The sequence below is a fragment of the Spodoptera frugiperda genome, chromosome 20, assembly GCF_023101765.2.
Source record: "Spodoptera frugiperda isolate SF20-4 chromosome 20, AGI-APGP_CSIRO_Sfru_2.0, whole genome shotgun sequence".
NCBI lineage: Eukaryota > Metazoa > Arthropoda > Insecta > Lepidoptera > Noctuidae > Spodoptera > Spodoptera frugiperda.
This window is the reverse complement of record NC_064231.1, coordinates 10,056,921-10,084,482: the sequence shown is the minus strand read 5'-3', so window position 1 is coordinate 10,084,482 and position 27,562 is coordinate 10,056,921. Positions and strand designations below refer to the sequence as shown.

The following is a 27,562-nucleotide window of genomic DNA, read 5'->3' as shown; positions in this document are numbered from 1 at the left end:
TAGAAAAAAATATTTATTTTTACTTTACAAATAAAATTACTCGGTACTTGTGTTCTGATGTGTGTAATTCGTTTAATCTGCGGTTTGATACAAAAACAAAATAAACATTTGTAAGTCAATTGAATTCATACACAACATTGAAAACGAATGACGATAAAAAGAATTTAGATGCCAATTCATCTGAAAGTAGCACTCAAGAATTTAGTTTTCTTTTACTTGCAATAAATAATACATTATGGATGGTCTTGAGTTTGCACGAGGACTAAGATTGCGTGCGGAGCAATCACTTGCAGCTGACGGTGATCAGCATTAGTATTACACAATCACCTAATCGTATATAATACCTTCATAATGATGCTCAAAGTATCATCTTGTCGAAATATATACAATAAGCATGAGATCACCACTTCGCCTGTACAAAGACAAAGAAATAAAACAAATACGAGTACAAGCGAAAATGTTATTTATTCAAGATTAGTACTTTGAGCAAATAAATTTTCTTAATAATTTATACTACGTTTAACTTATCATAGTAAAATAAATATGGAATAACATGATATAAAATCTATAATGGAAATGTAAACATTCAGGTATCTAATTGTTTCATTGCGTCATTAAAGCTACAATGAATGTATAACTATAAACAGCCTCTATAACAAGAACTTATAGTTCGTTCATATACTTTTTTTCATTACGGGAGAGGGAGGATTACTGAAATCCTTGAGGAGAGCGTCTCCGGGGAAGTCGGCTATATTTCTATGACGTAGTTCTACGTCGGGGCGATCGTCTAGGAGACAGGCTTGGATATTTTTGTCTAGGGTAACTAGTCTTTGGCGTGAGGTCTTGTACTCTTCGACCATACTGAGGTTGCGCTTGATGCCGTCGACGAGCTTGACGACGGAGTACTCTCCCATGGCGGCGCCCTCCTGCAGCTTGGTGCCGGCGATCTTGGCGACGGACGACTCCTTCACGTCCGTGATGAGCTGCACGCACCACTGCCGCAGGTTGCTCATGATGGTGACGGGCCCCTCGTACTCGTTCGGTACGATCCCGTCCACCTCCGACTCAAAGAACGACAACAGAGGGAACCAGATTCTGGTCCTGGAATACATACTAATAACACATTAATGATCACAAGTCAAGGATTAAGGTGTATTTGTAAATTATTTGATGTTGTATGTTATTTCAGTGTACATTTAGTAGGAAAACTACCACTTTTATTCCCTTAGCAGTTTTACAGCGCAACAAATCACATGATGAGTATTATGACTAACTCTGCTGTAGTCTGACCATTATAACGCTTTCTAGGTTCTAGTTTAGAAATGAGATAAAACGGTAAAATTTTCCGTTTCATCTGAACTGAAATGACGTGTGGTTTTCCCCAAAACTTTCACAACAAAATACCACGCCATCGGCATTATTCTTGGAAGTAAACGGTAGAACAGAGCTATAATCACAAACAGCAATATAATATTTGACGAGATGTTTAATAAATACAATGAACATTTACCTCGAGGAGTCGTTCTGCATGAGCGCCTGGTTGTTGGAAAGCGTGTGGTAGTAGAGGAAGAGTCGCGACGTGATGTAGAACGCGATGAACACGTCGATGGAGTAGTGCTCGTGCGCCGCCAGGATGAAGAAGATGCCGAACATGTTCATCACCCACGTCAGGATGTGCAGCAGGTACAGGTTACGGGATGTATCTGGAAGACATGGCACACAGAATATTAATTACTTATACAGGAAATATCCTACTATACTATTATTTTAAATGCATTTGTATGTTTGTTTGTCACTCCTTCACATCAAAATGGCTGAACTCCGCTGAAGACATCGAGACGACATTTGGAACAGGGGTAGATAGTCCCTAGTCCGCAAGTGGTTAATTATCAAGGTATTCAATATTACTACAAAAACCATATCCATAGATAGAAATAAGAAAAATATCATTAAATTATTTCTAATGACTATGAATATCCAATTATTCTGGATCAAAACCGTATGCCGCCGAAAATTACCCGCAGAACAAAGAGTCGCGATGCGCACAGATGAAGTACAGTAACGCACATTTTATTTGGCAATGCAACACTCATGACATATTTGAAGATGTAATTAACTCCTCGCGACGGAGAACCGTGCTTCTGACCCCACGATCAACCGACGGGTTGTTGAACCGTACGATATGAGCCCGACGGATTCGCCGACAACAAAACAAAATAAAACTTCATTGCAATCTTGAAAACATCATTTTGCAGATTTTTGTGCTCTTTAATCATAAGAACCTGACTACCTGAACCTGAACTTACCTTTACTCTTTTCCTTGAGTTCAAAGTCAACCAGATTTGAAAGTCAAATAATACAAGCGGTAAGTAGGTTTATCTGCCTGTCTTTCAGTTATTTTATCATTTACCTAAGCTACGGGCTAAAACGAGCAAGAAACTTCATTGTGTCTGGTGAAATGTTTTATGTTACCTATATTAGTTTCAATTCTTTTCGTTTAAAGTCCGAAATGTTAACGAGTGTACGGATGTGTTTTGTATTTAAATTTTCTATGCATTTATGACTTAACTTTCAAATGTTCTGTAATCGTGAGAAATATCTTCGTATCGCGAGAAATAATTCCATCATTAGAAGAAAAAAAAATTGATTATGCAACAAACGCAATACATAATACTTAAATTGGCCATCTATAAGTTTATTAAAAGTTATTAGCCTTCTACTTTGTATTGTACTTATAACAAAGGAATTGGGTGAAGTTCCAAAGTGCATTTTCAATAATATTATTGTCCGATAAAACAAAAGTTGACGTCATATCTATTTAACCTCTGTGGATTTACCAACAATGCGATAATTTGGTATAAGTATAAGATAACCAGGTAATCTACTCACAAATTAAAATTTCTTGGAAATTATTTCTATAATGTTAACATTTTATGCATGCGTAATTGTATAAACATTTTCACTTTCTCATTATACGCCTTTGTTTGTAAATCTTCTTGGATTAAGGTTCGGCTTTATTTTGGTTTACAAACAAATATTATTAAGTCTTTGTCCTTTTATCATGATCTTATCAGGGCTTTGTCCTCGGTTGGATACGGCCGTTCGTTGACCGCCAGCGATTGGTTGAAGGGCTTTCTTCTACTGCTCTCGACAACAATGATGTATAGTAATGACCATTTATGATCTTGTTCCTGCATGATATCCTGCTTTTTACCATTTGATTTATTATATAAAGACTGCAGAACATTGGATATTATCACTTAAACTGGGACATTGAGAATGAAAAGTAAACATTATTCTACTACGGGAATATTAACAAAAGCACTTTATTACATGCCTTTGCCAAATTGGGCGCAATGCAACACTAATACTAAGTGTAAGTATTTGGCAAAATGGACAATGGACAACGCGAATGCAATGCTTTTGCCAAAGCTTGCCTCACTTTTGTAATTTCCAAAAGCCTCATAAATATTTTCACTGGTAGCTAAATTGTAGATGAAAAATAGCCAAATGGACCTAATTCTAATTACAGTAACGTTAGTAACGTCCTACAAGAAACTAATTGACGATTGATGAACTGCCTATCTCATTCTGTTTCAATGTGTTCATAACATAATATCTATAGTATTTTATAACTAGTTACTGTGTTATTTCAGCACAATATAATTACAATAGTTGAATGAGATTGTTTTGTTACAAGACTATTGTTGTATTATTGGTTGCGTTCATCACATCACATCACAAGTATCAGAAAGTTCAGAACGAAACGTAATATTTATCAAGATCCGTATTTCAATACCGTCATGGAATTATTCCTTTGTTTTGATATTTTTGTTTACTGTATTACAGTACAGTATGCAGGCCATTGTTTCATTGCCTACTGCCAGGCGAAACATTTTAATTGTTCACAATTTTCCTACTTAAGTGTAATAAAGACTGCACTTAATTCTATTATCAGTTTATTTTAAATAATAATTGCAATTGTTTTTCTTTAACCTATCTGATTACTCAGTGAATAAATCTGATTATTTCATTAAATATTTGTTTTATCAGTAGCGTTAGCTTATATAACGTAGAATTTACGTATCAAATTAAGCGTAGTTGCTAAAATTCAAGGATAACCGCGTCAGTCACTCATGTAGGCATTTAAATATCGCAAATATTGAAAACAAAATGATATCGAGTGCCCATTTCCTCGTTTGTTTTCGAGATAGAAGTCAATCTACGTCGTAGCTAACGACTTGTTTGCCATTGTGGCATAGTAATTAGAAAAACAAGAGTCAACAGCATTAACAACTTGAGGCAAATAGATAAGAAATGTGAACGAGAAAATAAATGCGTCAATATTTTCATAACTTCCTTAATACGTCATCTACATATTTATTGCTCAAAGCAGATTAGGTTATCTGTATTATGTAAAGATTAAAGGGTGTTGCCAGCTGATATGATATCTTTGTTTTCTATAACACACGTTGTGTACAATTGGGTTAGTAGAACCGTCGCTACGTAAAAGGACTCGCAATACTGTTAATAGAGTGCCGTTATAAATAGACGATTTGTTTACACCGCTCCGTGGCCGCGACACCGCACCATCAATGTCAGCCAGTCAAAACTAAGAAGACACTATTTCTAACACTATCCACGAAGGTTTCTCTACGAGTGATAGAAATAGAACAAATTCATTCACGTGTCGCGCTGTGTGGCACATCATCATGCCAGGAATAGACCGCTCCTTTACTTCCTATGTCGTAACAAACTAATAAAATTTACCTGAGTTTTTTCAACTCTTAACACCTACTTGGATAAGGACCACATTCTCATCCTATACACGAACGACAAAGATATAAAAAAAGCTTCATTTATAGACATCGTATTAGGTTTTAGCTATTAGAATCCGGTTTAATGATGGGTGTCGTTGTTGTCGTTCTAACTTTTTGTCCCAAAATAGATTCAATGCATACCAAGGTCGTTACTCGCGAGGTCTTGATCATCAAGTGAAGTAGGTCAACTTGTAACAAAGGCTCAACTCACATTCTGTAATAAAGAAGTTGAGGAGTGTCAGCGCAACGGTGTGTCCGGAGAACATGTAGTCCCCGCAGGTGCGCACTCCTCGCACGGACATGCCGGCTCCGCTCCAGATGTCGTAGGCTTGGCGCAGGCGACGGCCCCACACGGTGAGGTCGTCTGCCGGCGGGTAGGAGCGCGGCTCGCACTTCAGATGGGAGCCCGGCACCGACAGTGAAGTGATCAGCATCGTGAAGCACCGCAGCAGGAACACGGTGCCTGCCAGCGCGAAGAATCTTCGCAGTATTATAAATCTGCACAAAATATCAATGGTTAAATGTCATTGTCGATGACAGTATTGTTTAGTCGGACCTTGTGTCAGGGAATTTAGAGGGTTTTGGTAATAATCTCGCCTTTGCTAATTGATATTCGTAATATTTTAATGTCGTTTTACATTTATTATACACATCTGGCATAGTTTACGGGAATGAGTCATGATTTATAAATCAATAAGGAGGCTATTTTTATGACTTGTCATAAACTAAAGCGAGGTAATAAAAATATGTAATATAGGCCTAGATAATTCTGAAGTTTGTGCCAATTTTATCAGGCAAATCAAGGGCAGGGTTTGACAGGTAAATCAAGGGCATCGTATTATTATATGTTACATCATAACTTATGGTGATGACATTCTCTCTCCATATCAACACAACATGGGCGGTTTTCATTTAGTATGTCTCACGGTTACAATTTATGACATGCTGTCTCTAATGGAGTTTTCTCATGTGTCGAGGGTGCATTGAACCCGCTACACGTGAGGTGGTTGCCCAGCCACTGCGCCAATTGTGTAGTCAATAATTTAATATTTATATAAATTATTAATGTTTCATTACTTCAACGATTATCTAGATATTAATAATTGTAACACGAATTTACTTTACGTAAAATCGTCGCTACCGAAATTCGGTAGCGGGAAAATGAGAATTAACGCATTTAACCAATGAAACCCGATTTTACTCTATGTGCTCGAGCTAGTTATTATTCTGTCTCGTGTGAAATCCTCATTTAACTAGCAGACAGCTAAATATGGCTAATAGACGTGACGCACGCTCCCTTTTTATTAAGTAGGTACGGTTACACTCCGAACCCATCAACCTACATACAAATACGATCAACTTTATTGCTCTCTTGATAACAACAAATTCCTTGTTGCGTCATCTTCAAATCAAACATTCTTTGGCCACGATGGCATGCGGTCAATAATAACTGCGTAGGTAACGTTTACTTATCAACTTTTGTTGATAAGTACCTCACTGTTAACTCTACAATCAAGGCAAGTTTAGTGAAATCACAATATCATACGGTATATCGTAGGCAGCAGACAAATGGCTCATTATGAATGACCTCAAACGTAAAGCTGCATGTACTGGCGGAGTATTTGAAAGTGCATCGGAAATAAACGTGCCCCACATACATAGACACGTGCTCGGAAAATGTTAATTAGAAATTACATTAATATCAAATTAAAACGCGTTGCTGTTTGTATAAATAATATTATAGTTATCTAGTATCTACGTAGATACGTTGTCCCTTAGTACAAATACACGCAGTGCGTATAAGTTCAAAGTAAACGATCTTTCTTTGTATTTATCGTTTTGTTAGAGGCGACACGGCGCCAGTCACACAAAGGTCTTTGTATAACGACATGGTATATTTTGTGAATCATAACGGAAATTGGTCGATCAACTACACATGAGTCAACAACGTAGACTTCGGTCGCACAACGGTTGTGGTTGTGTATACTCAGTAACATGCATTATGCATGCATTACAAGGATATTTTGGAGACATTTTTGTTGCATTCTAAAGTCAAACCGTAGTAATTGACTATAAATGAAGTAATTTACATACTTTATTTTATTAGTCGGTAATTCCTGTACTGTAGTCACCTAGCGACCTTATTAATTCATAGATACTGACACCATGACACTGGTGCAAAAAAGAAAACCAGTCCTCACGATTTTAAGCTATCTGTGTTTAATTCAAATTGGAATGAGGGCAGTTGCAGAGGACTCGGAGTACTACTTATAAGAAGTGAGAAAGACGTTGCGATGGTAATGAAATGCATACTTGATGTTATCGAGATTATTCCGCATATTATTATATCATGGAAATATATTTTATTGCAGCTATTATCTAAACAGGTTGAACAATTGTGTGGCGTAGTTGCTACGTCTGACTGCCATAAAAAATAATAAATTCGATCTTAGACGCATGCATAAATAACTGTTTATTTACCTAGTACGATGAATAAGTTCGTAACAAAACCTGTTTTCTGTTTCTTTGTGTCAACTAAACACAAACATTACACACATGTGTGTGATTAGTTTTTCACACAATTATGAGCTGTAGTTTTTGTCATAAAAACAGGAATAAGATATAGGCAGAATCAATGAAGATTACGAGGAACCCTTGGTGATTGTGGAGATCCATCAGGGATCACTCTGGGAATTAATTGCAAATATGTGGCTGACGAACCGACGCGACTTAATTGCGACTCTACAGTCGAAATTACAAGAATTACTTTCTTCCAACATTTATTTGGATACGAAAATAATAAAACTGACTTCACATGAAGAAGTCTGCGAATTCATGTAGAGTCATACATTTTTATCCTGCTTATTTTACAGTATGCAGTAGTACAGAGACTCGAGTCCCATTAGAGTTTATTATGATACATGAACATGTAAATATTTTATTGTTGCATATCAGCCAAATGTTCTATGAGTACGCTGGTAAAATAAAGTACGATTTTATTGTAAGCCGAGAGCAATAAAATAGTGGATACGCAATAAAAGCAGTGAAAATAACAACTCCGTACTATTATGGCATGTGGTACATATGATCATGCTCACATGCGCAATGGCGACATTATCAACTTACGTAATCAACTTTCATTCTAGAGCCACTTTTTTTTTTTTTTTTTTTTAGGGTGGAAAATCATCCAATGACTTCTCCCGCCTTGGGCGAGGCGAGAGGGAGTTTGTAACATTCGTATTGTATTTGTATAAATAAGGACATAAGGTGAAACTGCAAGTCTGAGTGACATTTTCGTAATTACAAATTGCCTTGTGATTTACCAATGATAATGAATGTATAGTTATTTGGCAAAGTCAAAGGTTTTTGAAGTAATTGTAGCTTGTGAACGTTTGTTTCATAACCACTGATGTTTGTTGCATCTTTAATTTAAACTTCAGTATTACTGGTCAGTCTGGTCACTATTGCTACACAACACATGTTGACAAAACATTGCTTGCTAGTTACAACATGAGTATTTATGTACAAATGATGAAGCTATTTGTTCTTTGTACTGTCACAAGAGAATGTGCAGTTTTATTTGCCATTTCCTGCATTCATTACTAGCTTAGTCGAAATACACTGCATTCAAATCAAGTTTAAGTTCAGAATGATTTAAAAAATATTGAACTAAATCTAAACAAACCTTAATTTACACATAATAAGTTGCTCAATTTATTTGTTAACTAATTTTATTTGCATATTTAATTAAGTTAATTGTGTAAGTTGGTAAACAAAGTTATTTTAAATAGTAAACTTTTTACTATTGTCTTTATTTTGATAAATATATATCTTCTTATATTTTTACTTATAAGATGTCTGCATTTAATTAACAATGAATATACAAAGTAGGTGTTAATGTAAAAACTGTAAATAGTTCAGAGATTATGGTCTGTCTTAAATAAACTACCTATTATGTCTTGAAATTCTAAATATTCATTCAGAAATCTAGGCTACACATAGCAATAAGTATGTTGTTATTGTGAATGACATGTAAACAAACAGTTTGTTATTTACACACATTAATGTTAATTGTATACAAGCAAATACCCCAATAGAAACACTTAATTTTTTTTTAGTTTTAGAATAAGATAAAATGTAATGTTATAAAATACATACCTATGTTTATGGAAGAATAGGACAACAAGCCATATGGCCATGAGGAAGGAGCCAGTGATCTCACACATGTCAAAGGCCCATGGGATGTGTGGCACATTGTCCAGGAACAGGTCTGGCAGTGGAGGATACTTCTTCATATCTGGCACCTTGTCATGAACTATCACCATCACCACCGCAGTCACCCATGTCACCAGGAAGACATAACCTAGCAGAAAGAAATATTAAAACATATTTTAACAACCTCTTTGAGGCTATTAGTTTAGTTTATAGTATAGAATTTCGTAACAAAAAAAAAAGTATTGCAAAATATTAAGCATATTTTCATAAAACCTATTTATTTTTGTTTATTTTGACATGTACACATGTTTTGCAACTATGTAATGTTATGGTACAATGTTTTATACACATGTTGATTACACTCATCTACATTCTTTGGACTGAATGCCAAACAAGTAAGGGAACAAACAATCAGTAATAGTTTTTAATAGATATTTTTACTGCACAATAATATATTATAATTACCTAAAGCTATTGCTGTCTTCCATATTTCTGGTTTCAATCTTGAAGCTTTCACATCTGGTGTAAAACTTGACACACACTCTGAGTTATTTCTCACATATATCTCACTTGGTAGTTTGTTGTGAAGGTTGTAACTCAAATGGGATAAGTTAGTTCCAAGGAAATTGATGTTTGTAGATGGATTACTGAGAGAATCTTCGCAAAGACCGAGTTCGAACATCGCATTACGATTTTGTTTTTGTAATTTCTTTACGAGTAATATGAATCTCTTGCGTTCACCAAATTTTAAATGGTCAAAAGGAAAGTCATAAAAATCTCGATCCATAAAAGATAACAGACACTGTCCATCAATATCTTGTGATTTACAGATTTCTGTAATTATACTTGATATTTTTTCTTTATGTAATAAATCTAAAACTTCTTTGTTACTCCAGTTGATAATATCTGATTCCATTTTTTCCTGTTATTCTTACTTAAGTTGGGCAATTATAAGTGGTTTATATATTTCTTGAATAATTTGTACGACTGTAAATGTTTATATAAACAAGAGAACACTGAATAGACGATCACAAAACTGTATTTATTTTAAAATTTAATCCATCACGGAATACTGACAATGACAACTGACGTGACATTGAAATTTTGACATTTAAATGGTAGCCATTGCCATTCTATACTCTATGGTCCATGATTGGTCACAGATTATACTGTCGTTTTCAAAAGTCGAGCTATTAGTCGAGTTTCGATAAAATTAATAAGCATGCTGCGCCCCCTTGTGTTGTTAGACGCCGCCACTTAAACCCTCAATACCTATACCTCCGTACCCGTATAGGTACTGAGGCTTCGGTTGAATACCTTCGAAGTTTAGTAAAAACTAGCTCCAATGATCACTCTTTATAAACAAAACTAAACAAGTTCTCATGCGAATTTAGAAATAGGTAATCCACCATTACTTCTGCCTAGCCTATGTCAACAGACTACAGCCAAGCGTGATGTTACAAAAGTTTGAATATTGGCGTGTCCGAATCAATATTCGGCATACATTCATAAAAATGCCTACCTAATGCGTCATTATAACATACCTAATTATGGTTGTATTCATAGATGAATATAAGTAGGTACTTATTGAGTTATTGGAACTTGGTAGTGTAGAGTGGATCTCTATAGCGAAGGCATGCTTTACAAAGAATAATTATTATAGATATATGTATGTTATGTATTTAATGTATGGCACGTCATGACGTAGTTATAGCGCATTCCAAAGTACATAAGTTAAATTATATTCCTATCCTATTAGAATTTGTGGCCTTGTCAGGGAAGAGGCCCAAATCGGGGAGCTATTGATAACACTTGTTCTTGATGCTTACTTATGTCAACTCATATTGACCGGTATATACAGTTCATTAATTCCGCTGAAAATAACGAAAATAAGATTATTAATACGTTTCATATGTAAAAATTGGCCGAAGTAATTAAGTGTAGGTAATAAGAATATTCAATTGTGATAAATAAGTAAGAACTTACATCTAATAAAACAATGACGGATAGAGATTTGTCATATAAAGTGGAATATGCGAAAAGTGGAAGATCGACATGCAAAGCATGTAATAACAAAATCGATGAAGGTACTGTGCGAATAGCTGTTTTGGTGCAGGTTAGTACCATCGACAAAATTTTGATGCATTATCTACATTGTTTATTTACATTTTAAAATGACAGGTAGTACATAATAGATAACTTGTTGCGCTTTGAGTTGCATTGCAGTGACACTTATTATAAGGCATTAAGGTTGGTGTTTGCTTGAAGCGTACGAAATACGGTAAAATAGCTTTTATCTCGATGTGTTAGAGTAGTTTATCGAATTGAAAGTGGACTTTTCTTCAACATCAAGATATTGATTTGCTGGTGGCTGGTTATTAGTCATTGTATGATTTTCCCCCCTTATTAAAAAAGGGCTGGTTATTTAAAAGTTATTTTCTATAAAATGTGCAACTTTTAGTAAATAATTTTCAACACAAAGTCTTGTTAAAGTATTGTTTGTAAAGTAGTTTGCAAACTAATGTCATAACTAGAAAGAAGAATAATTTTAAGTCCAATCAATGTAATTAAAAATATTTTTAGGTTTTATAATTATGTATTAAGTAGAATTGCAATTTGGGTTCTTTTCAGTCTATTCACTTTGATGGCAAGGAAACTAGGTGGCATCATGAGAAGTGTTTCTTTACATCAAACCAGCCTACATCTACTGCTGAAATTGGCAACTTTTGTAATCTTAAGAATGATGATCAGACGAGAATCAAATCTCAAATTGGTAAGAACTTGATGGTATTTCCTCATTCAATAATAACATATTATTAAAAAGGAATTGAAGATCATACAATTCAACCCGTATCAATACCTTTAAATAATCACCTCTATGGAAAAATAATTTTATATTTTCATTTGATTTCAGAAAAACCATCGGGTATGGTGGTGCCAGTTACAACGCCTAGTAATCCTAAGAAAAGGCCTACGGACCCTGAAGCTGTGTCTCACATTCTGGCACTCAAAGACTACACTATCCAGTGCTGCAAGAGTAACAAGATATCTTGTACCCATTGTGGCATTAAAATATGCAAAGTATTTATTAATAGATCTTTTATACATTGATTATTGCTTAACGCTAGAAAAATAAGGGTACAAACTTAAGCATATCAATCAAATATTTTTTAGTCCTCAGCAAGACTGGAAGATTTTTTGGTAAAAAAATATTTTATTGTTTCAGGATGAAATTCGTATTTCAAAAAATGTGTTCAATAATTCGCTACAAAAAAAATTTCCTTCATCATACCATATCAAGTGCTTTGTGGAACTAAGGAATGAACTACATTTCTATGCTGGTGGGGAGAGTATACCTGGATTTAAAACTTTGAAGAAGAAGGATAAGGAGATGGTGATGGCAGAGATCAAGTAAGAATAATAGACAATCAATATTTTTTACATGAAAATGACTAAACAAATTACTAACTATAGCTTCACTAATGTCTGCAGACCGTTGAGTGACGATGAAATACCCACAAAGAAATTAAAAACAGAAACAAGTGAAGAAGACAAGAAAAAAATGGTTGAACAAAATGAACTATTTCACAAATACAGGAAAGCTCTGAGTGTGCTTTCTAAGCAAGATATGGAAAAGCTATTGGAGGCAAACTCACAGAAGTTGCGTTACAACTCTGGACCTAATGAGGTTTGTTAGAAGAACCTATTAATTTATTTTACCTATAAAACTATATGTCTTAGAAAACTTAATATGTATGTCATTAATACACTAATGTTTTATCAGTTGCCTGTGATCTTCTGGACTAATATTGGTTTAACACTTAGTTTGGAAAAGTAGGTATATTTGGTATGTTTAGAATAAATTCCTGATTGCAGCGTTTGGACAGCCTCGCCGAATGCATGGCGTTCGGTAAGCTGGAGCCCTGCGAGGTATGCAAGCAAGGACAACTGGTGCTACTCACTAACAAATATAAATGCACTGGTAAATAACTTTAAATTTCAAATACAATCCTATTAATTGTAAAACTACCTATGTATGACATCAATTACCTAACTACTTATTTCATTCACAGGACACTTAACTGAATGGACGAAATGTACCTATGTCACCCAGAACCCTAAAAGATTGCCAATGGTCATACCGACCGAGTTTGCGAAAAACCCAATCTTCGAGAACTTCACTCCTACTACTGATGTGAGACTATTTGAAACTGCACCTGAACCAGAAGCTAAGCCTTTTACCCCGTAAGTCTCATCTCATTTTTTAATTACGCCATGTACTTCATAATCTAGTTTCTTAGCCCGCGATATTTATATATCGTGTTCTTTGTCATTTTATTAAGCGTTTGTAGTGACAGAAATATTTTTGATATTGTCCTAAAATATTTATGAAGAATTTTATTGATTGAAATTTGACCCTTATTTTCAGTAACACAAAGTATCTTACAAACAGAAAATTTGGGTTTGCCAGATGGCTCTACTAAGTTCCCTGTCAACTGTAAAATATACACCCATTTCTAAAGATTTTTCAAGCAATAATTATTTTTTTAGGGCCAAGAAAGAGATACACTCGGTCATACCACCACTAAAAGACCTACAGTTCTATTTTTATGGCGACGTTAATAATAAGGAAGAAATTCATAAACGGATCTTAAAGTTGGGTGGTGTAGTCATTACTCAGTTGTTAGACACTACCGCAGCTGTGGTCTCTACTAAGGCTGATGTGGATAAAATGCTGTTTAAAATGAAAGAAATCCAATCTAAGGATATTCAGGTAAAACTTTACAAGTTATGATATATAAGATTATTTAGATATTAGACATATTAAGAGTATGAAAGAAAGGTAATGTTAGGCCCCTGGCATACCGTAATGCTGACTTCAAAGGAGGTATTTTTTAATAAATTCCGTGGTGCTGGATAGGTTTTCATTATAATTAAAGAAAAATATTTGTTTTACAGGTTGTTGAAGAAACATTTTTCGATGTTATTGAAAAAGCCAGCTCTTGCACTGTCGCTCAGTCATTGGAACTGATCAAAGAAAATAATATCGCTGATTGGGGATCAGACGTAAGTTAATTACAAAAGTAGATTATTACTTCATTATCTACGTCATGTTATTATAAATTAGGTATATTTTTAATTTACAGCCAGCTTCAAGAATTCCCACTGAAATATTAGGAGAAAAATCTTCAACTTCAACAAATTCAGTGCTGAAACTTGCAGGTACGTATCTTTATAAAACTTTTAAGAAATGCTTTTGTTTAGTTAATTTTTGTAACTTTAAATTAATAAAATTATTACATTTTACTGAGAAAAATGGGTCTATTGATTTTGTTCACAGGAGGATCATCAGTAGATCCAGCTTGTGGTTTGAACACTAGCAAAGTTCACGTGTATGTGGATACGAACAATACTAAATACACCGTGGTACTGTCACTAACTGATATCGTCGCTCAGAAGAACTCTTACTACAAGTTGCAGGTGTTGGAGGCCGATGATAAGAAAAAGTATGTCTAATAATTTGATAAAAAATATTGCTTCCAGTTGGCAGTTAACGTCTTTCTTTTTTCAGACTCCAAATATACACATGCTAACCAATACCTACCATTTTCTCCGTCAGATACTGGCTATTCGTTTCGTGGGGTCGTATCGGCACTAACTTCGGTAAATCTAAAACAGAACCCTGCAAGTCTAGAGCAGAAGCAGTCAAAAAGTTCGAAAGTCTCTTTCAGCAAAAAACACAAAATGACTGGAACAATAGAGGGCAATTTAAAAAGGTAGGTAAAAATATGATTACTAAATTCACGTATAAAAGAAACATAAAATTATGGTAAAATACATTAGCACCTACAACATAGAAGTTAGTGGAGAATATGTTTGTTATCAAGGAGTAAATAGCACATCGTTATAATTTTGTAACCAACTTGCAGGTGCCAGGACGTTACTATCCGTTAGAAATGGACAATGCGACCGACTTTGCCTCAAATGAAACTCTGGTTGTGAGCGACAAATGTGCCCTCGACAAGTCAGTACAAAAACTTATCATCAAGCTGTTTGATGTCAAAACAATGAATAAGACATTAACAGAATTCGAGGTAGGTAATGTGTTACATACTATTCTAAGTTATATTTTTGAGAAATAAGGTTCATAATCGCTTATTATCACTAATTTCTCGGTTTTAGCTTGACACTGAGAAGATGCCGCTGGGAAAGCTATCGAAGAATCAAATCATTGCAGGATACAATATTTTATCGGAAGTTCAAGCATTGATTGATAGTGGATCTATCGATAAAATTAAGTTTATAGACGCTACTAACAGGTCATTCTTTTTTGAGTTCTTAATAATCTATTTAGGTAATTGTGCCACTTTTAGCTCAGAGGTTTTAAATATGTCAGAAGGAGAAATAAAAGAGAATAATAAAGAGAAATATCTAAATAATATCTAAGATTTTAAAACATGAGCTCCTCGTCTGTTGTAGATTTTTCACATTGATCCCTCACAACTTTGGCACGAACAATCCGCCGTTACTCGACAACGCGGAGATAATTCGCTCCAAAGCGGCCCTGTTAGACAACTTGCTGGAGATAGAATTAGCTTACAGTTTGTTCAAAATACGTAAGTACTTAGTTCATATTTATTTCTCCTTAGTAAGGACTAATCTTTTTATGTAAGGAGTCCTTACAAACATTTTGAATTTCAGGAACAAATGAAAGCAACCCCATACTGGCCAACTATTTGAAGTTGAAAGTGGACATCGCACTGCTGCCGGATGCTTCGCCCGAGTATGGGATGATAAATGAGTATTTGGACAACACGCATGGACACTCTCATGTAAAATATTACACTTTAAGCCTTCAAAAGGTATGTAACACATTTACCTGAATCCTAATCGTCATCAGTCAGAATCCCCTCACCTTTATCATCATCGTAATTACTACGTTTCTCGTATCAAATTTCGAGTTAATCAAACATTTTATTTCTTTTTATAACTGCAGGTATTTAAAGTGGTTCGTGAGGGAGAAGATGACAGATTCTCGCCATTTAAAAAGCTTCACAACAGACGTCTACTTTGGCACGGATCGCGCACTACCAATTTTGTTGGTATCCTTTCTCAAGGTAAGTCGTACCTATAAACGTTACATAGCGAAAATAGTTTAAACACTCCCCGAGTTAAAACTTTTTACCCGACTGCCAAGGAATTGGTTAAAGGAGGACCAACTAACATCTTTAAATTTAGAAAATTACAATGTAATTAGTAACTTTAGTAGAAAGCAAATATTACATGGTGGGTCCCTAATATTAGTTAAAAATACTATCAAATCTAAAGGAAGGAAAGACATTATAGCACTGTCAGTTGAACACACCATTGAGTTGTCCTGTGTTGAGCTGGATAGACATGTTGTAGTTTGTGTATATAGACCACCTAATTATCAGAATCTTGCTTTATTTGATTCTGTCATGGAGGATGTTTTAAGAAAGGTTTCTACTAGTCACAAGTCAATAATTGTTTGAGGCGATTTCAATATTAATTTATTAGAAAATAGTACAAGCAGTATGGAATTGTTAAATTTGTTTGGATCATTTAATTTAAAAAATGTTTTTTAGAACCAACTAGAATAACATCCTCGACCGCCACCTACATTGATAATGTTTTTTGTAATTGTGATTACAAAGAAAAACATATTATAAATAGCTTGCCATCCGACCACTGTGGACTGATGGTTGGGTATAGCTCTTATTTACCTTTGCTAAAAACTCAAATAAGATTTAGACAAACTACATTTAGAAATTTGGAGAAATTAAACAATTCTTTAGCTAGTAAATTAAGTATAAATACATTTGATATTAGTAATGTGAATAAGTTGTACAACGATTTCTTTGAATTATTAAACAAGGAATTTAACAATATTTTGCCACTCAAAAATAAAGATATTCATACCAAATTTGTATTTAGCGATTGGGCTACTGTAGGTATTCGAAAGAGTAGAAATAAACTTTTTGATCTTTATGGCATGAAACCATATAATAACGACCCCCATTTTCAACAATATGTAACATCGTACTCAAAGACTTTTAGATTAGTGTGCAAAGCCGCAAAACGTCTTTATATCAGCAATAAAATAAAATCAGCTGATGACAAAATAAAGACAACTTGGAAAATTATACAAAATGAGACTGGTAGGAAAAAAATACATAATTCAGAAATTAAATTAAGATCTGAAATTGGACAAATTTCTTCAAAATGTGATGTAGCACAGGAGTTTGAAAATTTTTTTACTAATATTCCTATTAAAATAACTAGAGATTTAAATTCTTCAGCTACACTCTCAGCTAGTTTGCTTAAAAAAAATGTAAAATCATGTCAACATGACTTTATTTTTCAATATACGAATCCTCTAGAGATCGTAAAGGTCTTTAAAGAAATTAAAATAAAATCAACTGAAGATCTTTGGGGACTATCAGTGAAAGTCTGCAAAACAATTATTCAAACTATAGCGCCCTATCTGGCTATGATTTTTAATAAAAGTATAGATGACGGTGTTTTTCCTGACCTTATGAAATATAGCAAGGTTATCCCACTATTTAAAAGCGGCGAAACCACAGAACCTAATAATTATAGGCCTGTATCTATTTTGCCGGTCCTTAGCAAAGTGTTTGAAAAGTTGATACTGTCTCAGATGCTTCATCATTTTAATAAAAACTCCATCTGCCACCATCAGCAGTATGGTTTCACTAAAGGTCGTTGTACAACTGACGCCGGTGTTACTTTAATGAAAGAAATATTTGGTGCCTGGGAGGAAGCACAGGATGCCATAGGTGTTTTTTGTGACCTCTCAAAAGCATTTGATTGCGTTGACCACGAGACACTTTTGCTGAAATTAAATCATTACGGGATTAGAAACACTGCGCTCCGTCTATTGAAATCATATCTAGGAGATAGGCAGCTAAAAGTTCATATTAACGGTGTTAATTCACAAGGGTCTGAGATAAAAATGGGCGTTCCTCAAGGTTCAATATTGGGTCCTTTCCTCTTTTTAGTGTACATAAACGATTTGCCACTCATATTCGAAAATGAACCAAAAATGGTTCTGTTTGCAGATGATACATCACTGATTTTTAAAATAGGTCGACGTACGAATAATTTTGACGACGTGAACAGCTCCATTCTTCGAGTCTATGAGTGGTTTACTATTAATATTTTGCTTGCCAAACGTACAAAATAACGAATGTTATGTTGCTTTGAACGGACAAAAGTTAGAATTTGTTAAGGAGACTGTATTTTTGGGTATCACATTAGATGACAGATTACAATGGGGGCCCCATATAAAAGCACTTTCGGGGAGACTAAGCTCAGCTGCTTATGCAGTTAGACAGATTAGGCAGCTAACGGACGTAGGTACGGCAAGGCTTGTTTATTTTAGTTATTTTCACAGCATAATGTCTTACGGCATTTTGCTGTGGGGGCGAGCTGCGGATGTAGAATCAATTTTTATTTTGCAAAAGCGAGCTATTCGAGCAATATATAACTTGCCCCGTCGCGAATCTTTGAGAGAACTATTTAAAACTATAAACATTCTTACAGTGCCTTCTCAATTCATTTACGAAAATATTATGTACGTGAGAAAAAATCAACAATTGTTTGAAAAAAGAAGCGACAGACACAATTTTAATACGAGAGGTAAAAATAAGTTAGCTATACCGCAATTCCGATTGTCCAAAGTGCAGAAATCCTTCATGGGATTTTGTGTTAAGTGTTACAATAAACTACCAACCACCATACTGAATCTGAACGAGAAAAAATTTAAATCTTGTATAAAGCGTGAACTGTGTAAACAGGCATATTATAAACTGTCAGATTATATTGAAGATAAAAATGTGTGGCAGCATGTTGGTCCGGCTCCACTGGACACTCGCTCACACTAGACAATGCTCTAATACGATCACTAGTTACACGTTAAATTAAAGTACTAATTTATTCCAATGTAGTCTAGGGATCCTGTGGCATCAAGCAGTTATTTTTTTTTTTTTTATTTGAAAAATTAAATTAAAGATTATTTTTTATTTGTATAGAAGCATTATTTCAAAATTGTAAGTGTACATATGTGGGCACTATGTTTGAAACAACCCGCTTTTTTAATTTATATTCTTTACAAATTGGTTTTATTGTCCCATAGTTTTGACGTCGTATTGTCGTTACATTGTTCCTACATATATATACAATAGGTAAATGATCAAATAATGTATCAGAGATATTGTAAAAAACATTTTTTTGAAAAGAGTAACGATGGAGTTTCTTGCTCGTTATTCTCCATTCGAAGCAACACTTTGGAACGAGCGCCTAGCTTCACTGACAGACCGACTGACGGACAATTCAATTTGACGTTTCAAAAGTGCCTAATTTAGGATTAATTGAAATAAATGCTTTGACTTTGACTTTGACTTTGAAGGGTTATGTTTTTCGCGCGTATCTTGTATGTGTGAGCCTAATATTCTTTATTACCTCATTTCTTCGAAACGGCTTGATGGATTTCGACAATCAGGGTATCGTTGGATTCGTCTTAATTACCCAAGTGTTCTTAGATATGTGACGTAAAACAAAAACCAACATGGCGGCCGTGAGGCGCCCTAGATAGGAGTAAAAAAAAAAAAATTTTATTTGCTACAATATGGGTATCAAATTAAAGAGCTCATCATGAGGATTCCAAAATGGTATATCACTGACATATAGAAAAAAATACTATGTGCAATTATGTTCTTTATTATCCAAACTAAATACTCGTATAGGTACTACGCGACGCGATTGACTAGCGGTGTCTGAACTTAAAAGTGAAAAGTGATAATAAAAGTACGTCTTAACTAAATTATTTACAATGAATTTATTTATAAATAAAGGACTAGCGACCCGCCCTCGCTTTGCTGAACGTTAAATAAGGAATCTATCTACATAGTCGTTTACCTATAGCCCATGCGACGCGTCAACTGTAAAGATCGTTTTTTGTCTAAAACTAGTAGAAATTTTGAAACAGTGTAAAGAGCAAATATTTTATCTTCATTTAATGTAGAAAATTAATAGACTATTCAAAAGGATAAGGATTAATACTATTATTATCTTGGTATTGGAAGTAGTTCTCTCGTGTCGCGGGTGAAATCTTGAGAAACACATAGCCGTATTATAACTAACTAAAAAATGTTAAATAAAAATAAATAAATTTAAAAAATTAAAGTGTTTTTTATGCAGTCGGGTTTTTTAATTTTTTAAATTTATTAATTTTTCTGATGCAGGTCTCCGCATAGCGCCACCCGAGGCCCCAGTGACTGGCTACATGTTTGGCAAAGGAGTGTACTTCGCGGATATGGTGACCAAGTCTGCCAACTACTGCCGTAAAAACTATTTTGATACAATTGGGTTCCTGCTGCTATGCGAAGTTGCCCTTGGAAACATGTATGTATAGTTAGAGAAGTAGGTAATGAGAAGGATAAGACAGCTCGTATCCCAATAGAAAGGAGCAATTTTTTTGTACCGGATAATTTATACTGAGTAAAATCACAGATAATTGGTATTTTTTAATGATTACAGGCATAAAGTCATACATTCAAACTCGACGCCATTGCCACGAGGTATGGACTCTAGATTTGGAGAGGGTGCAACGATGCCAGACCCTGCTCAAAATAGAATTTTGGACGACGGTACTATGGTGCCGCTGGGGAAACCGATACGGATCAAACCAGACTCACCAGATACGCTCCGTTATAACGAGTATCCTTTACAATATGCTAAACGTTTTTTTAGAGAGAAGAGGACATAAAATACAGGGTGTCCCAAAAGTACTACAAAAAAAGTTAAGACTGAACTTTTTTCAAAATATATTCATGCTTCATAATGAAAGAATATTTTCCTTAGCATGCAACAGATTTATCGTTTACAATGAAGCACAAGTCAAAGTAAAGTACTTGTTGCAGGTCAAATTTAATTACGTCAACAGTCCAGTAGTAAAGTAATCCTATAAGGTTATAATTTTATTGCTGCTTATGGTTGAATTTAATAGAGATCTAATAATCATTGTAGATTATTATGTTTAAAACCGTAAGTCTAGTCTTATAAATTACATACAAGACCAGATATAACGTAACGATTAAGATAAAATATACTGTTGAAAACTTTTTCAAATGCCGAAGCCGATATTACTAATGAGTATTGATTATAATCATTATTCTTTTAGGGGTAATTTTATAAGCATTTAATGTTAGTACATAGTAAGAAAAAAATTCTAAAGTCTTAGCATAGCTAAGCTAAATAAATACATTAGATGTTTAAATAAGTTTAGGTACTTGTTATGGATACCAAACACCGAAAAACTGTGATTTATGCATTTATACTAACAATAGAGTTACCTAATATCTGTTTGTAGTACCTGACATAATTCAACCTCAGCATTTATACAAGTGCACTCATTTTAAATGCCAAAAGTAACAAAGTAGTATATTAATTAGTTAGTGATATACATACTATATACTTGCAATTCAACACACCTACATCTTTTATGTAAAGTACACTTTACATAAAACACTTTACATAAAACGCGTTGCTGTAGTAGTGTAGTCTGCTGTTTGGTTCTCTTAACATATTTTCAGTTTTAAAATAATTTATTATAGGGACAACTACCCAATTGCTAGCACTGCACCAAATTATCAGCACTCTGAATAAATCGACCAATTCTAAGGTTTTCACTTACTAATTTGGGTTTCCATACTTATAAATAAATAAATGTATGTTTTTGGAATCCTGCTATTGGGAAAATCATACTTTGAGACCTCAAATTGATGGAAATTATGTAAACAAACATTTGTGTCCTGCAGTTTCTTCTGTTTTTGCCTGTTTCTTGTGATCGCCATTAAGGTTACGTGTTTACATTTTATGATATATCGTATCTTTTACAAATTTAATATTGAAACTACTGATTTCTCTGATATTTGGGATAATATTTGATGATAATCTGAAGAATAGAATTTGAGGTTCTGGTGATTAATTGGTAAAATACGTAGTGCTGATAAATGGATCGAATATTTTGTAAATTCTAAATTATCAGCACTGGTGATGATAAATGGAAAAAAGTACATAAATACTAATTTCATATTTTTTAATGTAAATTATGTTTATTTTATGCAAAGAATTGATTTTGCTTTGTAAAAGTAGTTTATACCATTAAAATCCAAATGTTAGCATGGTGCTGATAACTGGATCAGAAGCATGCTGATAAATTGGTTTCCCTAGAATATCATCATCTCTTCTTATTTCTTTCTATTTATTTTTTCTCTTCTTATTTTTTGTTTTATTACCAGTATTATTAGCAGAAATTTTGTAGATGGTATGCAAGCTACGATAACTTTAGAGATTATTTTAGTAGTGCGCAATTGGTATGTCTTGATAGTCAACAATATTTACTAACACCAGTCAGATTACAGGACATTTCGTAAAATTAATGTAATATTGATATGATAACAATTTACATTATAACTTAAGACAGAAGGTCTCTTAAGTAGGGACTAAATAAAATAACCGACTTGGTATTACATGGATCTCATATTTTTTTACGGTACATAAACTGATGAGGTGCGAGACTTGGATTTGTTTACAGAATGTTTTTGATGGTATCTCACTTCTTTTTGTAGATTCAATTATTCCATTAAACAATAAAAAGTAACTGCATCAATAACTTTGTAATCTCATACATTTATATGGGTTTACAAAGTTATTGATGTGATGAAATTGTAACTGTATCAATAACTATCTAATCCCATACATTTAGGATTACAAAGTTATTGATGCAGTTGATTTATCTAAAAAACTGGACTAAATTTACAAAATATTTGATTTTTCCCTTGATGTAGGTTCTAAATACTAATTTTATACAAAAATTTTAAGCTTCTATGTCTGTTAGAAGTGCCTTATACTTTTGATGATCTGTCAGTCAGTGACAAAGTTTCGAAACTTTGACGCGTTATAATTCTTAAATTAATGGTTAAAATTTAATGTAAATTCAAATATACCATGTTTGTACAATGCTTGCTTAGTATCTGAAAATTCAGGCTTCTTGTTTTATCCACAACGAAGTTATATGCGGTCGAAATTGGCCTGAATGGTTTCGAGAAAAGGATGGTACGGCCGTGACGCTTTTTTTTGCTCGACTTATACAGATAAAAGTATAATTAGATTATCTGTAATTGTTTTGTTACCTACTTACTAACTATATAAAAATAATTAAAAACAGATTTTAATAATGTAACAAATTTTTTAATGCAATTCCTAACAGTGATAGTGAGGTGCTGATAATTGGGTTGTTCTATGCTAGTAATTGGTGGAGATGGTGCTAGTAAATGGTGACAGACCCATTTTTTATTCTTACTTGTCTAAATAATCTTAGATAGAAGTCAATCATTTTTTGCTTTTATTATCGTCTTCCTTATTAAATATTATAACTATAAAATTTGCCTTAACAGACAAAAGCCTTTTCTTCACAATAATAAATTGGCTTAAATTAGGACTAACTCTTAAAGTGCTGATAACCGATTCCGTGCGGAAGTCTTTTTAGCAATCTTTAGTGCCTGGCGTCAAACAAAATTTCTGTGATGCCTCTGAGGCACCAAGCGCCAGAAAGTTTGATGATTCCCCTGGGGAATCATCCGCCATGAATTGTCACTTTTAGCTTGTTTTCGTGTTTCTACTTGCTAAAATAATCATTTGACTTCGTGTATCTAACGTAGGCAGTCAGTAAATTCGTTCAGTGCGTTTAAAAGTGACGATCTGTGTGTTTTTATGGAAATGGAAGGTAAGTGAGTAATTTATAATAGGGGTCGTAAACCTTTTTGCATTATTTCATGGATTTATTTATTCAAGTGTTGTAAAGAATATATACACGTACCACTTGAGTTTGTCGCGAGGTGATATTTATTTATTATTATTTATAATACAGTGTTTTGTAGGGAAACAATTTTAACTTCACTATTTTGATGATAAAATTGTTTCTCTACAAAATACTGGATTACTGTAGAACATTTAACTGAATGGGAAGTCCGATTCTAATGAATAAAAAATATTGTACTCGTAGGTACCTATAAACATTTACATGAAATAGTTATGGCCGGGGTGAAATAGTTATGCACCGCACAGTTAGTATGAAAAACTAGCGGGACAAAATTATTTTGTACCAATACCAGAGCAAAGCAGCTTGTCTTGATTCTTTGGCGTTAGAAGGATCATTTAAGACATGTCCTAAATTGACTTTTGTCCGTCTAGTTTATCAAAATATTATACTGTGCGCCGGCGCAAACAATTATGAACGGCGTAGTTTTAAACAATAATCAACCGTATACGCAAGGAAATACGGTACTTCGTAGGCGAAGGGCCGGCGAACAGCGCACTCTTTGTACGTTTTTAGGCAACAATGAACCTTATGACAAAAGCATTTGATTTTTGAGAAACATTCCAGAAAGTGGGCTGTTAGAATTATAATCAATAATAAAATGTGTCGGCAACTTGGTTTACAACCCCTGATGTCAGCTAATTTGTGAAATTACTTAAAACGAACACTGTGGGCATGATAAGGGTGACAAATAAAGACACTTTTATTTAGGGGGCTCTTTTGACGAATGTCGTTTAAGCCGAGTTTTGTATGATTTAGTTTTGTATCCTCTCGGGCACCATACGCCATACGCAATAGATTTTACATGGTGCCTGTGCGGCATCATCCGCACGGAAACGGATAATTGGGTAGTTTACCCTACCCATAATGTAACAGTAATCTCCTATGAAACTCAAGTATGTAATTAAGGGTAGTAAGTGCCATACTTTGTTTTCATTTTAATTTTTAAGTTGAATTGCTTTTAAATTTTTAATTTTAAGTGATACTGTTGTTTGTTGTGCCAAATACCTTTTGTGTTTATAAAATAAGCGCCAAGACTACATAGTTTATATGTCCCTGACAGTGAAACTGCAATAAACTACGTTTTTGAAAATAAATAAATCAAAATTCAACGTGTTGTTCATTTAGAATTCGCAATTATTACTATTTATTCGATCCCCAAAAAGGTACTTATTCCTTACTCAACTAATCGTACCTACAACATTAGACCATGTAACTACACTCAGTACCTACCTTACGTACTTTTAAGAAGACTGTTGATATATTATTATTTGCCTACAATTTTATATAGGCGCCTCACAAGTACATACATTTATGATTGATAACTTAGGGAGATTAACTTGTTATCGAACTGTTAAAAATAATAACATACACGATCTCTATTCGTTTAACAGTATAGGTACCTATTATTATTTTTACTATTCTGAACTATATTCCTATTTTCCCATATATCATCTTGACCTTGTGAAAAAAGAGGCCCGATTAGGGAGATTGGGAGTTGTTGTCGGCGTCGCTTTGCCGCGCCATTAGGTCGCCTTATTCAAACCAACAGTTCGTTCACTAACTGCGGAGAATACCGCAAACGTAAATATTTTGTGTAAAAGTTGATACAATTTAAGAACGTTACTAGTAACTAGAGATTTATTACTAATTTTTATTACTTATTAAACACAGAGTGGCGTAAATTACATAGTAATAGTACCATAGTAAGAATATAATATTAATTACTTGGGTACAATGTACCCATTTCCAAGGGAGTCATATTATGTTGACTTGAGCATACACAAGTTTAAGGCGGAATATGCTAAAAGTGGAAGAATGAAGTGTAAAGGGTGCGGCCAAGAAATTGATAAAGATACTGTGCGAATTGCTATTATTGAGCGTGTAACGGTAAGTTTCATTGAATAATGTTTACTATTTACTAATTTTATTGACAGCTTATGAATATGCAAATTAGGGATTTAAAAGCTATTTGAATGCAATAAAGTTGATGTTTGTTTACAACGTATGATACACGGCATGGTAGTATTTATCTTAATGCGTCAAAGACAGTAAACAACTTAATATAATTAATTAAATTGAAAGTGCTGTCCCGATCATAGTGTTCACAAAACCGGTTGATTCTCAGGTTTGTTAAAATGATTAATTTTGAATGGAGTTAGTACTTCACATAACTATTACGTGTATCTTTAGGAACATAATATGATTTTGTATATGTTTGTAATACCTAGGGTTAGTTATTTAAATATGAATGTACAGATACGAATAATATAAAGGTATTTACACAGGTTGCTGATACCAATCAGTTAACCGCGATATTCTGTTTAATTATACTATTATTTATTTTAAAACATCAACGTAATATACAAACGTAACAACGTAAACGATTTGATTAATATTCTTATAAGTTCTAACTATGTTGTTGGAGTTAATACTTATAAGTAAGTGCAAGTACAATTAAAAAATCCTTTGCTATATCATTAACTTATTCCAATCCCTAGATGTCCTCCTTTTCCTAAGTAGTACCTACCTACCTAAAGAACTAAAATACAACCTATACAAGTATACATACCCAAGTAAACTTTATTTATAATCTTAATTCTTAATATTTAATAATTAATTTATATTATTTTATTTTCAGTGTCAATTGTTTTGCGCGAACGAATACAAATGGCACCATGAACGTTGTTTTTTTAAAAAAGTCAGAGTAGTTATTACTCCTGAACATATTCGTGACTTTTCTACGCTCAAGGATAAGGATCAGATTAGAATAAAAAGTATACTTGGTAAGACCCTGTTGCGTTTTTTCGTACAATAATAAAATATTATACCGAAACATTTGGGTATCCCAAAACTCAATAATATAATTTATATATTTTAAATAAAGTGCTATACGCCTGTTCATACTTTTTTTACACTACGGTGAGATAAAGTTAAAACCTTTGGAAATTTTTGATAAAATTCTATTTTTGATTGCTGTTATGAAAATTTATATTTTTAGAGTTTTAGAGATTGTAACAGACAGCAGCACTATTCAAGTCATTAATAATAAAAAAAACAAATATTAGAAAAAATGTGGTTACGGTAGTTAAAAATGTGACAAGGGGTGTCTAATCACAAGAGTTATCGGTTCTTCCTCTGTAACTTTTTAAAAATTGATTATTTTTCCCTGTTCCTAAGAAGGCCTATCATTGGGTTAAATTATATCGTTGAGGTTTGGGACACCCTGAATATATTACTGACAATGTAGGTATTATTTGCAAACAATCAGTGTGAACTTTAAAAAATATATTACTATTTCAGAAAAAATTGCTGCCAAATATTCTGAAAAGAAAAGACGGATTGAAGACGATATCAAGCCCTCAAAGAAAGTAAAGGTAGAAACAAATAAAGATAATGATGTGGAGGGCTGATGACTGCGGGTCGGGACTACCAGCCTTAGCGTGTTACAAATGATAATCCTATTTTCTTACAGGACAAACTTTATTTGGAAGGTTCAGTAGCTCTTACTGCCGCACTCAGAAACATTTAATGATTACTGAAACCATTACTTAGTATCGATTTTCTTCCGAAAACAATTGCTAAGGACTGGGTTAAGTAACCA

At 33.8% G+C, this 27,562-nt stretch overlaps 2 protein-coding genes across 4 annotated transcripts; one reads left to right on the top strand and one right to left on the bottom strand.

Annotated features, from left to right (window-relative positions):
• Positions 1-446: 446 nt before the first annotated feature.
• Positions 447-10,143, bottom strand: LOC118261865 (ceramide phosphoethanolamine synthase). 2 transcript variants are annotated; one of them, XM_035572879.2, is made up of 5 exons: positions 9,501-10,143; positions 8,979-9,183; positions 5,032-5,318; positions 1,511-1,703; positions 447-1,101 (listed from the first exon to the last, which is right to left on the bottom strand). In XM_035572879.2, exons 1-5 carry the CDS (start codon positions 9,949-9,951, stop codon positions 675-677), a joined length of 1,563 nt encoding a protein of 520 aa, XP_035428772.1. In that variant the 5' UTR covers positions 9,952-10,143; the 3' UTR covers positions 447-674. The 2 variants fall into 2 exon arrangements, with proteins under 2 accessions (XP_035428772.1, XP_035428771.1); XM_035572878.2 differs by having other exon boundaries at positions 447-1,113; positions 9,501-10,134.
• A 503-nt stretch (positions 10,144-10,646) lies between these two features.
• LOC118261864 (poly [ADP-ribose] polymerase-like) lies at positions 10,647-26,744 on the top strand. Of its 2 annotated transcripts, none has more exons than XM_035572872.2 (21): positions 10,647-11,151; positions 11,667-11,808; positions 11,950-12,116; positions 12,262-12,446; positions 12,528-12,723; positions 12,912-13,017; positions 13,109-13,280; positions 13,587-13,809; positions 13,995-14,102; positions 14,183-14,258; positions 14,377-14,542; positions 14,656-14,812; positions 14,966-15,130; positions 15,219-15,355; positions 15,516-15,652; positions 15,738-15,898; positions 16,033-16,153; positions 20,321-20,480; positions 20,616-20,795; positions 20,950-25,848; positions 26,600-26,744. In XM_035572872.2, the coding sequence occupies exons 1-20, from the start codon at positions 11,035-11,037 to the stop codon at positions 21,035-21,037; spliced, it is 2,964 nt and encodes a 987-aa protein (XP_035428765.2). In that variant the 5' UTR covers positions 10,647-11,034; the 3' UTR covers positions 21,038-25,848; positions 26,600-26,744. The 2 variants fall into 2 exon arrangements, with proteins under 2 accessions (XP_035428765.2, XP_035428768.2); XM_035572875.2 differs by lacking the exon at positions 10,647-11,151 and adding an exon at positions 11,229-11,316.
• The last annotated feature ends 818 nt before the right edge of the window (positions 26,745-27,562 follow it).